Here is an 11,061-nt window from a genome sequence, read left to right on the forward strand (position 1 = left end):
AACTCTGGGCAATCCTCCCCTTGATGGCACATTAGGCGACACTTGATGACGGGTCCCAGCCAAACAGATTAGATTGATCTTTCGTCTCTCTCTCTCGCTCTCTATATATATATAATGGCACAATGGAATTTAGCGCACTTGAACTTACACAGCCATTGGGGCTGTGGCTATCAAAGCGGACCTCAAAAAACAAACAAATTAGCGTAACGCTCTTAAAAGATATGCAGGCCTTTTGGTTATAAAGATAGAAATACAATTAGCGATAGCGACATTTAATAACAGCAAAAAAAATTCCATTTAATCTTTTGTTGTTTGCTCAGCTCAATGTGTTTGCAACACGCTTGACCCTGCACTTGCCACTAGTTGCAAGCACACACATGCATACATGTGTGTGTGTGTGTGTGTGTTTTTTATCATCAATGTCTGGCTTTGGGTTACAATAATGCAGCAGATAAGCTTAGAGACTAGCACGTGCTCTTAGCTCTGAATGTCGTAGGAGTAACGGATGTTGGCTACAGCGCCTTGCATTTCCTACAAGCTACACTGCAAAAAAATACATACATTATTTATGTATTAAAAATATTTTATTTGCATTTTATTTGCTTTTATTATTATATTAAAATTATATATATGCATTTTTCATGCTGCTTGTTTAGTTTGCATTTTATATTTATATAATTCATTTACTTTCTATTTAATATTATAAACTGCATGCTTCATTTTACTTTCAATAAATATTTAATTATTTTATTAATATTTATTTTAAAAAAATACTTTTTAAAACGCTTTTTTATTTTTTAGTTGCATTTATTTTACATTCTATAAATATTTAATTATTCTATTAATATTTAATTTAAAAAATACTTTTATTATTTGCATTAATTTTTGCATATATTTATTATCAGCTTTAGATATCGAAATAGCGTACATAAATTAATTTATTTTTTAATTTTATTTGGTGTTCATTTTTATGTTTTTAAATATTTTTTAGCTATTTTTATTAAATTTATTTTTGTTTTATTGAATTTATGTTTTTCTTTTCTAATTTTATTAACACTTGTTATAGAAATGCTTCGCTTATTCATTTCATTACAGCTCAGCACATTTCGCGCAGTGTATATGTGTACTAACGGCAGTAGAAGCACCGATCACTGACTGTACTATGGGCTGGGGGGGTGGCCGGCCGTGTATTGATAACTGATTAGGTGAACTGAACTGAACGCGAACGCCGCTTCAATGTGTTTTGAAAATAAAATAACAAACACAATAGCAAGAAGGCTATAAATCATGCATACTATATGTTATACGAGAGCGTTATGTATGTGTGTGTGTGTGTTTTTAGTCGCTTCGATTGTGGGATCTATAAAAATGTGCAGCTGGAATGGGCGACGCTTCAATCGCATTTCGTTTGATCAACTGAGCGCACATAACAAACAAGATGAGAATCCTGCAGGAGCATGCTATACATTTGCTGGATCCTTCGGAGCTAATGCGTCCGGAGCCAACATTTGCGGACAAGAATCCATCCAAGTTTCGTGACTACAGCGTGGATACAGCGGATCCGCTAAAGGAGCGCGTACGTCGCACCTATCGCCAAATGCATTTGAATCAAACTGTGGATTTTGTCAATGGTAAGTGCGCACTACTGACAATTGCTTGAGCGGCTTAAGCTAGCATTGACTTGATTTTAGGACGTCGCGCACGCTGGCTGCAGTTCAATACCATTAAACTGACGGTGCGCGAGGCGCTGGAGAAGCTCAACGATCTGGTGGATGAATCGGATCCGGATTTGGATTTGCCCAACATTATACATGCATTCCAGGCGGCGGAGCGTGCACGCGCCGAGTTTCCCGAGCATGATTGGCTGCATCTGACTGCGCTTATACACGATCTCGGCAAGATTATGGCTTTCTATGATGAGCCGCAGTGGGCAGTGGTGGGCGATACTTTCGCTGTGGGCTGCCGCTGGGGCGATAGCATTGTCTATCGCGGCGACAGCTTCGAGGGCAATCCCGATGGCGACAATCCCGCGTACAACACTGAGTACGGCATGTATGCGCCCAACTGTGGCATTGACAATCTGCTGCTGTCCTGGGGCCATGACGAGTACATGTATCAAGTGCTGAAGCATAACAAGACCAAGCTGCCACATGTTGCATGCAACATTATACGCTTCCATTCCTTCTATCCCTGGCACAATGGCGGCGACTACAAGCACCTCGAAGCGCCCAACGATGCCGAAACCAAAAAATGGGTGCTTATTTTCAAGTAAGTTGCATTCATTGCTCCATCTAAGGAATGTTGAATATGAAATTTCAATTTCTCTACCTGCAGTCGCTACGATCTGTACACCAAAAGTGAAGTCGTACCCGATATCGAGGCACTCTGGCCTTACTACCAAACGCTCATCGACAAATATCTACCCGGCGTGCTGGAATTCTAATCAACAATCACTATTTTATATATATTTTTTTTAATGTTAAGCTCTTGTTATTCATATAGCTCTTATTCTTAATCCACTGTATATATGTATATTTAATCGAGCTTTATAGCCAAAAGTTAAATATTTGCAATCTAGATTTTGATTATATCTGAAATTAGCGCATAATTTATTAAATATAAAGCGCAACAATGTCATTCTTGTAATAATTCAACATATTTGTAAGCAACAGTTGAGTCCGTATTGAAATGTTATGTTACATACCAATCGGATAAGTTATAGCTTCAAATTAAACAAAACACAAGTGTGCGGCATTTGTTTTGTAGTCATAAATTGGCCAAAAATCAAGCGATTATGCAATTGTTTACTGTTTTATGCTTGTAATAATGCTAGCAACATAGTTGCATCATTACATTTTGGATTCTCCAACTTTCGATTTTTGCCCATTTTTAACAAAATTCGTGATGGTTACATCATGAATTTTTTAAAAAAAATCGAATCTTTTGGATTTTTCAAAGTTAAATGCAGTTTAATTAGCATGCTTCTCACGAGTATAGCAATGCATAAAATTTTGAGATCGGGCGTCCTTTGGCTGAGTTATGGCTAATCAAAGTGTGATATTTCTTGTTTGCTTACTATTTTGGTCATAACTTTGCAAAAAAAATGTGTTAGGTAAAAATATTTGTACTCATTTTATTTGTAAATGCCACGTGCGTGTGTCGCAATCCAAAAACTTTGTGCTTCAAATCGCCAAACAATTAAATAAAAAAATTATTAAAAATTGCTTGGGAACTTAGCCAGGACGCAACTATTTGGTTTGAAACCAAGCCAGTGTCTCAAAAAGTGGTTTGCGTCCTGTCTGAATTTTGGTCCATGCGAATTGCAGCCAACGAAAAAATCCATTGCATACCCCAAAGGGCTGCCAAGCAGCGACAATCCTCTAGAGAAAAGTGGCCATATCTCGGCAGGATCAGGTCACATTTACAAAATATTTGGTTCCCGGCACTCACAGGAGGAGAAGCTATCGATTGGCATCAAAAAAATATGGGGTCATTATATTGTCCATTAACTTGGAAAATTTTCGCCTCAGGTCACAAGGAAGTTGGCCAAAAACACAATATCCGCGTTTTCTCCGGAACTACAAGAACAATCCGTATGTCGTTTGGTCAGCTGATAGTCCTTTTGAAAATGAATCGTTTGGCATTAATTTCATCCCGATCCTGCAAAGGATACGGCAGGATATAGACGGATTTTCTGTATACGAAAAAAGCTGGTTTTTCTCAGGCTCCTGTAAAGGGCTATTCGTCCTTTGAGTTATATATTCTGAAAGCTCTTTATGAGCACTACTTTGACACCAAAGGACATCACTGTAGTCCTTGCAGTTTCCGAGAAAAAGGACATTTTGTGTTTTTGAGCCAATTTTTGCGACCTACCCCCTGTAAATTTTTTCAATAAATTTTTTTGTGCAATTCTGGACATCCTGGTATGCAATTCGATAGATTCGATGCCCAGGAGTACAAAAATGCATGTCCTTTGTAAATCAGAAGGATAATGGAGGAGCAGGACCCTCTTTCTTCACTTTTAGTCTTAACACTTTTATTGATTATGAATTCTGCAATACGCAATTAAAATTCGACACAACATTTACAAAAAAATTCCAAGTCTACGAGAAAAATTTACAATCAGCTTAGGAGCTAATATTCTTAAGTTAAATTGTCTCACTGGGAGCCGGAAGCTTCGCTGCTGCGACGTCGCCGCTTGTGGCGATTGTGATCTCTCTTTTCCATATGCCGTTCTTGGTATTTTCGACGCAATGAGGACTCCTCCGCATCGCGAGCATGACGCTGGCGCTGATGGTGATGGCGACTAGGCGAGGGACTGCGGCTACGACGACGAGGTTGGCTCATGACGCTGGCCTTACGCTTCTGCTGCAGACGCTGGCGATCACGACTGCGACTGCGGCGACCGCTCTCACTGCTGCTCCGGCTGACCGATGCGTTTAACGCTTTGGAGCGGCTTCTACTGCTACGGTGACTGCGACTACGATTGGACGACAGTTTTTTGGCAGCAGCAGCGGATGCCGTCTGCACGTTGTCCTCCTCGGAGAGCAGCATTTGTGCTGTGATCTGTTTGCTTTTGTAGGTATTGGTGCTATCGTCATTTAGCAGATTATATTTTTCCAAATCCCCAGCCTCGTCTTCATCGTCCTCCTTGCGCTTGCTTTGCTGCTGTGGTTTGGTTTGTGCTTCTGCCTCATCCTCATCATCGTCATCGGGGCCAAAGTAGGTTATGGGTATGGAACGCACAGAATCATTCGACTCGCAGTCACTTGCCGCTTCAGCATCCGGCGCTTTGCTTGCAGCTGTTGCCTCTGTGGCAGTGTCAGCTGCCAGGGCGCTAGGACCTTCTACTTGTAAGAGGATGAGAAAAATTAGCAGCTGTTGTTGTTGCATTGATTTTGTAGCCTTGGCTAACCTTTGATCTGGTTGAGAAAGGCCAGCGCTTTGCGTTTGCGTTCCAGCTGCAATTGCTTCTCTCGCGATATCATGCCATTTAGCTTGTCACGCGCTATCTGCGCCAGCTTATCCTTGACTTTATCCTCAGCTAAAGAAAAAAGTAAAATAAGCGATCTATATACTTTTTTATGTCGGCTAGCTAGCTCACCTTGACGCTGCTCCTTGAGCGGCGACGTTAATGTTGTGACTGTTGCAGACTTTTGACTGCCTGTTGGGGACTTTTGACTGCGTGCTGTGGCTGCCTTTTGATTGCCAGTCCTGGCCAGCAGCTGTGTCTCCACTTGTTTAATAGCGCGCTGCACGCTGTCGGGCATGCCAGCTTTTTGTATCTCCGTTTTGCATGTGGGCTTTGGCTTTGGCTGCTGCTGCTCCTCCTCATCGCTAACGTCCTGCGGCAGTGCGGGCGTCAGCGTAGTGCTCTCATCGCGTGGCCGTATGGAAAAGCAAACAGGAACTGCAGCTGCAACAAACATAAATTAGTGTGTATTCCAATTATTATACTGTGCTTATAGCTTACTCTTATCTTTGGTGGACGCCACACCGAGACCCTTTTTGCTAATAAGCGCCGCTGCTACGGCTGCGGCTTTGCGTGTTTTCTCCTCCTTGGAGGCGGCATCCACATCGCCGGTTATTTTGTACATATAGTATGCATAGAACTTGTGCTCGGGCAGCAGAAAATTGAAGCGCTCGACGCTCTTGGTGCGCAGCGTCTCCTCAAACTGACGACCGTTCTTAATCACATACGTGGCTGTCTTGTCAATAATGTGACGCAGACTGTCCTCGGGCAGCGGAAAATTGAGCAGCGCTGGCGGCGGCACATCTGCCACAGGCTGCGAACTAATATTTGTGCTGGACTTTTGTGGCGGCGGCTGTGGCTGCTGTGGCTTTGCCTGCTCCTCATGCTCATTCTCATCCTCCTCGTCGCTGCCGGAGCTGTAGTCTTGCGCCAAGGCCAAAGCGCTGGTATTTTTAAGCAGCTTCACCTGCGGCGGCCCATCGTTGGCATTGTCCTGCGCTGCCTCTGACTCATGTGTAAAAATGCTGCCAGTGTATTGCAGGAGCACGGGCTTGAAGTCACCACTGCTTTGGCTTTGACCCTCGGACTTGCAGCTGGGCGTGGGTGAAGCAGCGCTGCCAGCGGAATGCTGCGAGTGCGCATCATCATCCAGCACCGACTGCAGCGGCACGCCCTTAATCTTGCTTATCAGCTGCGTGTAGGCGCAATTCGCCGATGGCTTATACTTAATGGTGGGCACCGTGATAATTTGCTGCTTTGGACTTTTTGGAGTTGCCGCTGCATTCTCTGGCGATGGCTGGCTGGGCGGTATGCTAGCTGCGTACTTGTTCTGCTTAATCGCCGACAATATATGACGATAATATGGCTGCAGCTCGCCGCCTTGGGAGAGGAAATCAAATTGCGCATTGGCTGCCTGCTTGGCCTTGATTAATATTTCCATTTGTGCGCCCTGCGTGGCAATAAAACGTGCCGTCTTTTCAATAATGGCATGTTGCTTCATTGTCTCTGGCTGCAAGTAAATAGGGCAAGAGATTTAGAGCAGAACACGAGTAAGAGCGAAAGAGTGTACATACCAATTTGATATCTGCAGCTGGCGCTATGAGCAGATTCTGTGGCATTTTATAGGGCAATTCACTTTCCTCCGCTGTGGCAACTGAGCTGACAGCTGTGGAAGTTGTTGGAGTGCTCTCAGTGCCAGCGGAGATGAGCTGACCCTGAGCATCGTATTGTAATTCAACTTGACTGTAGCTGCCGCCTGATATTTCCTGATGCAGACGCTTCAGATCCTCCTCTGCATATGTGCAAGTATATGTGTATTTTTGAGTGTGTGTGTGTGCGTGTGTGTGTTGGCAAAAATAAGAAAACACAAGACAAAAGCGTTGACTTTAGTTAGAGAGCGTTACATTCAGGATTAGGTAAAAGTTTAAAATTATTATTTTTTGATGTAGAAGTTTGCAGTTATTATTATTTTTTTTTTTTTTTTGTTTCATTTATGTGGTGGCTGCTACCGTTGTATATCGCTCTCTCGCTCTTTTCCAAGTGGCAATGTTTGTGGCAACTACAAAAGATTGTGAATATGGCAAATATAATTGAATATCTATTTACCTGAACCCGAACCTGCACCCGCAGCTCACAGGCGCGCATTTGGAGACGCGGGGGGCGACGGCAAGGACACTCGGCACACACTTACGTTGATTTGATTTGAGTTTTTTTCTTGAGTTTACTTGCAACTTAATGCTTATGCTCATTGCATTTTGTATATATTGGGCATTGTATGTGCTTTGATCACTTAGAATTTAAATTTACGTTTGGTTTTTGGTTTTGGTTTTTCTTGGGTTTACGTTTTGAGTTGAATTTGAGTTTAGTTGTTGCATGGAATTGGTATTGGGGGATTGAGGTAAAGGCGGAAACAGTTGGTTTTGGTTGAGCTTACCTTGCTGCAGGCGTAGCTCTTCCTCATTACGGTATAGGAATAGATAGCGCTCCTCCTCGCACAATTGTTCGGCGCGCTGTTCGTCGCTGCTCAGATATTCCAGGCGATTTCCGTAGCCACCAGGTGGTGCTTCGTAGGAGCCCAGCTCGCATAATGCTCCGCGTACATCATATCTGTGTATTTGTATGTGTGGTGTGTGTGTGTGTTTGTTTCGTGTGTGTGTGTAACATACAGGCAAAGAAAAGATCAGAGAAATATAGACAAGCAGAAGCACGTTATTAGTGACTTGATTAATAACGGTAAAGTATGTACTTCACGCACAAGGACAAGACACACCATCGAAATCAAACGCAAAACTAAAAATCATTTTATATCAATAAATATATATATACCATAGTTTGCATATACATATAGATAAATTGAAAAAATAAATTAAATAGTTTTTCTTATTTTTGTGTTGATTAATTTAACTGAAATTCATGTTTTACAGCTAAAAGTTGTTGGTAGAAAATATCTTAATCAGTCATACATACCGCTCCGGTTGCTATAAAAAAGTTAATTGTTTTACAATTACAATAAAGTAGTTATATGTATAAATATGTATAGAGATAGAGATAGAGAGAAGTCACAATTTGTTTGTGTGTGAGGAAGCACTGAAAATAGCTGTTATAACAAAAAAGAATCTTTTTTTTTTTTTGCCTTTTTTTTGTTTTTGTTTTGGTAAGTTGCCACCCAACTGCCCCATGCCCTGCCTTATATAAATATTTTTCAATTATTTTTCAGTTCTTGGTGTAGCTCGGCTGAATCAGCTGGGGACTATGTATATAGTATGTTGTGGCTCAGGAATCAGGAACTGTTGCATAGGACATTACGTACAACGTATGTACATACATATATTAAATATAATTACGGTCTGCATAGCGTATTTTTAGTTTAATTAAGTGTAGTAGTAGTGCCAGTGCACTAGGCAACAGTTATTAACCTGTCTATTTTGAGATTTACATCGCCCATCCAGGGTATCAGCTGCTTCCCTTGATCCATATCGCGCGCCTTTTCATCATCTCGGAATACTTTGCACGCATAGCCAAACACAAGAAGTTCTAACGCTGGGTGACGTCCATCTGTGACCATGCCCGCTGCATTGTAGACAGCGCCACCCACGCCAGCAGCTGACGCTGCCATTGCAGCGCCTCCGCTGCCTCCGGGTTTTCGCAAAATGCCACTGATACTACCACCAGCGTACTCACGCACCATGGCGTTGCTACCACCGGCACGTATATTGTAGGGCATTATTTATCCAACTTAGCACTTGCACACACATATACACATTATAATTATAGCACTTTTATATTTTAGTTAAATTTTCTTGCTGCTTTTAACAATTCTTTCGTTTTCTTGTTATTATTGATGTTCATGTGCGCACGAGCAATGTGACCCTGTTGTAAAGATGGAAAAATATTGTGTGCAGTATTTATCGATACTTATGGCTATATTTATATGGTCACCCTACTTTTTAGCTTTAAATTATTGGCACACAATTTGAACTTTAGCTATATTTTATTTTATTTGGCTGAATCAAACAATACTAGTCTTTTGCATTTGGAAACTTGAGAGTACGCAGCTTGGAATAAATTATGTCCCAGTCTACGTATGCGCCCACCAAATGCCGCTTATTCTCTGGTGAGTCCTCATAAGCTGTGCGTCCGTGCAGCATGCGCAGATTGTTGAATACAAAGACATCGCCGGGACGGGTCTTAAACTCCACAGCCTCTGCCTGAGCCAACTGCATAAACATGTCATAAGCTTCATACCAAGCTACAACCTGCTCCAGCGGCACGCTGAATCTACTGTCGCGCTTTGTGGTGTTTTGATTGATGCGCGCATACTGACCATCCACATCTAGGCAAATGATGGGCGCACGCCAGAGACTATGAAACGGCTTCTTAGCGTCGCCATCGTGACCAATGTCGAACCAATTGACGGGCACGCTGCGCAGCAGCTCAAAATAAGCAGGATGCTCACGTCGCAGCTTGTCCGCTATATAGAAACCATCGGTCATGGTATTGGAGCCACCTGGCGATTCCGATTGCACCAGTGTATGCAGAATATTAATGCCCGCCTTGTATTCATAATACGGCATGTCCGTGTGCAGTGGCAATGGAGTCATCAAATAGGCATAGTTGCCCGCATTTGGCTTAGACTTGACCTCAAACACATCGCTGCGCAGAAAGAAAACTTAATACAATCAATATTTATGTTATGGATGTGAGCTTACCCGTAGGTCGTATGCTTGATATAGCCAATGCGCTCAGCCAACTGGCGCACTACATGGACATCGTTGGGGGCGCCATGCAACAGCGCAAAGCCCTTCACGGCCAAAGCCTCCAGCCATTGCAGCAACACTGCATCCTGCTTGAGCACATCCTTATAGGCAAATTCACATGTGTTCGCAGCAAACTCCGTTTTGCTCCATAGCTGCATTGGCGGCTTGTAGACTGCATCCAGATATCGCTGTCTGCTAGCAAAGTCACGTTCCTGCAGCCAGTTCAAATCGTAGCTGGACTCGTGCGCATCCTGCCAGTGCACAATGAGTTGCTGTCGCTGCACATCAAAGCGTACAGTCTCGGCGCGCACATTCAAAGGACCGCGTTCCCAGTTACTCTTGCGTGTGCTCGTCGCTGCATAAAAGCAATCCGGGCACTGGCAATTGTCACGCAGCCAGACGCTGGGGTACTTGAGTTGCTCACCGTTTTTCTGCGTCAGCTCCACATAGCGCTGGTCCAGCAGGCGAGCTGTAGCATAGCATCGCAGCTGGCTTCGGTTCGCCAGTTGTCCAATCAGACGCCGGCAGCTCAACATGTTCTTAAATACTGATTACAGCGAACATACGATGTCTGATTATCCAGTGGCGTGCTTATCTCGTCAAGTGTTATTACACGTGAGCTGAGAGTCGTCTGGGTGATAAGCGCCAACGCTTATCACAATTGCTCTTGCTCGTCTGCATTATCTTGCTCTTGTAGCGAAACTACTTGAGCGATGGCTTCTGCGCGCTCCGACCAGCATTCTCGCTCAGTGTTGACTTGGAAGTGACGTTGTGCATGACACAAGCAGCACTCCAACTGCAGCTTGGCATGCTCATCTTGCACTGACTGCGAAGTCTTTCCGGACTTATTTTGCTTGTGCTTAGGCAGCCGACGACAGCGACGCTTACGTTTAGGCTTAGCATCTGTTGTTGTAGGCGGCTCTTCAGGCTGCTTCTTTGGCTCTGTTTGCAGTTGTAGCGTTGTGTTGACGCCTGGTAGAAGCGGCAGAGAGCAGCGCTTACATAGCGTGCGTTTTAAGTCAGGTGCGCTGCAACCCAAATATAATATATACTTTGTTTACTTGCGTATTTGTTTTTAATACATACATGTGCATTAGCGCCTTGGTGCCCACGTTGCGGCAGAGCTTTCCATAGTAAGCGGCCAGTGTGTTTTGTTGGCTGTGCGCCATTAGCTGCGACGCTTGGTAAAGGAAATTCATGCGGGAGCAGACATGCTTCTGGGTTAACACCTTACGTTTGCCTTTGTTCTTAGCCATATTTTTTAAAATATAATCTTCAAAAGATACAGATACAAAAATGTTGTGCCGGCAAAAATACACTGCCAGTGTTGTC

The 11,061-nt window shown here is 43.3% G+C and overlaps 4 protein-coding genes across 5 annotated transcripts; 1 reads left to right on the forward strand and 3 right to left on the reverse strand.

The window, feature by feature from the left end:
* Positions 1–1,389: 1,389 nt before the first annotated feature.
* LOC108605840 (inositol oxygenase) lies at positions 1,390–2,775 on the forward strand. Its single transcript, XM_017995648.2, has 3 exons — positions 1,390–1,631; positions 1,692–2,268; positions 2,335–2,775. Exons 1-3 carry the CDS (start codon positions 1,439–1,441, stop codon positions 2,441–2,443), a joined length of 879 nt encoding a protein of 292 aa, XP_017851137.1. The 5' UTR covers positions 1,390–1,438; the 3' UTR covers positions 2,444–2,775.
* Positions 2,776–4,021: 1,246 nt separating this feature from the next.
* LOC108606522 (protein suppressor of white apricot) lies at positions 4,022–8,814 on the reverse strand. Of its 2 annotated transcripts, none has more exons than XM_017996693.1 (7): positions 8,389–8,814; positions 7,407–7,579; positions 6,547–6,764; positions 5,474–6,482; positions 5,105–5,416; positions 4,916–5,044; positions 4,022–4,850 (listed from the first exon to the last, which is right to left on the reverse strand). In XM_017996693.1, the coding sequence occupies exons 1-7, from the start codon at positions 8,694–8,696 to the stop codon at positions 4,159–4,161; spliced, it is 2,841 nt and encodes a 946-aa protein (XP_017852182.1). In that variant the 5' UTR covers positions 8,697–8,814; the 3' UTR covers positions 4,022–4,158. The 2 variants fall into 2 exon arrangements, with proteins under 2 accessions (XP_017852182.1, XP_017852183.1); XM_017996694.2 differs by having other exon boundaries at positions 4,022–4,847; positions 8,389–8,813.
* A 147-nt stretch (positions 8,815–8,961) lies between these two features.
* LOC108606524 (gamma-butyrobetaine dioxygenase) lies at positions 8,962–10,349 on the reverse strand. Its single transcript, XM_017996697.2, has 2 exons — positions 9,682–10,349; positions 8,962–9,625 (listed from the first exon to the last, which is right to left on the reverse strand). Exons 1-2 carry the CDS (start codon positions 10,263–10,265, stop codon positions 8,992–8,994), a joined length of 1,218 nt encoding a protein of 405 aa, XP_017852186.1. The 5' UTR covers positions 10,266–10,349; the 3' UTR covers positions 8,962–8,991.
* A 16-nt stretch (positions 10,350–10,365) lies between these two features.
* LOC108604925 lies at positions 10,366–10,985 on the reverse strand. The gene is made up of 2 exons (XM_017994495.2): positions 10,816–10,985; positions 10,366–10,757 (listed from the first exon to the last, which is right to left on the reverse strand). The coding sequence occupies exons 1-2, from the start codon at positions 10,983–10,985 to the stop codon at positions 10,385–10,387; spliced, it is 543 nt and encodes a 180-aa protein (XP_017849984.1). The 3' UTR covers positions 10,366–10,384.
* Between the last annotated feature and the right edge of the window lie 76 nt (positions 10,986–11,061).

The sequence above is a fragment of the Drosophila busckii genome, chromosome X (genome assembly GCF_011750605.1).
Source record: "Drosophila busckii strain San Diego stock center, stock number 13000-0081.31 chromosome X, ASM1175060v1, whole genome shotgun sequence".
NCBI classification, from domain to species: domain Eukaryota; kingdom Metazoa; phylum Arthropoda; class Insecta; order Diptera; family Drosophilidae; genus Drosophila; species Drosophila busckii.

What these genes read in the sequence shown, in the direction of transcription:
- LOC108605840 (XM_017995648.2), top strand. Translation starts at nt 1,439, where the DNA reads ATGAGAATCCTGCAGGAGCATGCTATACATTTGCTGGATCCTTCGGAG. An exon ending in AACTGTGGATTTTGTCAATG is followed by an intron (nt 1,632 to 1,691) that starts GTAAGTGCGCAC and finishes ACTTGATTTTAG; the next exon opens with GACGTCGCGCACGCTGGCTG. An exon ending in AAATGGGTGCTTATTTTCAA is followed by an intron (nt 2,269 to 2,334) that starts GTAAGTTGCATT and finishes CTCTACCTGCAG; the next exon opens with TCGCTACGATCTGTACACCA.
- LOC108606522 (XM_017996693.1), bottom strand. Translation starts at nt 8,696, where the DNA reads ATGCCCTACAATATACGTGCCGGTGGTAGCAACGCCATGGTGCGTGAG. An exon ending in GTAAATCTCAAAATAGACAG is followed by an intron (nt 7,580 to 8,388) that starts GTTAATAACTGT and finishes ACAAATACACAG; the next exon opens with ATATGATGTACGCGGAGCAT. An exon ending in CTTTCTCAACCAGATCAAAG is followed by an intron (nt 4,851 to 4,915) that starts GTTAGCCAAGGC and finishes TCCTCTTACAAG; the next exon opens with TAGAAGGTCCTAGCGCCCTG.
- LOC108606524 (XM_017996697.2), bottom strand. Translation starts at nt 10,265, where the DNA reads ATGTTGAGCTGCCGGCGTCTGATTGGACAACTGGCGAACCGAAGCCAG. An exon ending in ATCAAGCATACGACCTACGG is followed by an intron (nt 9,626 to 9,681) that starts GTAAGCTCACAT and finishes CTTTCTGCGCAG; the next exon opens with CGATGTGTTTGAGGTCAAGT.
- LOC108604925 (XM_017994495.2), bottom strand. Translation starts at nt 10,985, where the DNA reads ATGGCTAAGAACAAAGGCAAACGTAAGGTGTTAACCCAGAAGCATGTC. An exon ending in ACCAAGGCGCTAATGCACAT is followed by an intron (nt 10,758 to 10,815) that starts GTATGTATTAAA and finishes TTTGGGTTGCAG; the next exon opens with CGCACCTGACTTAAAACGCA.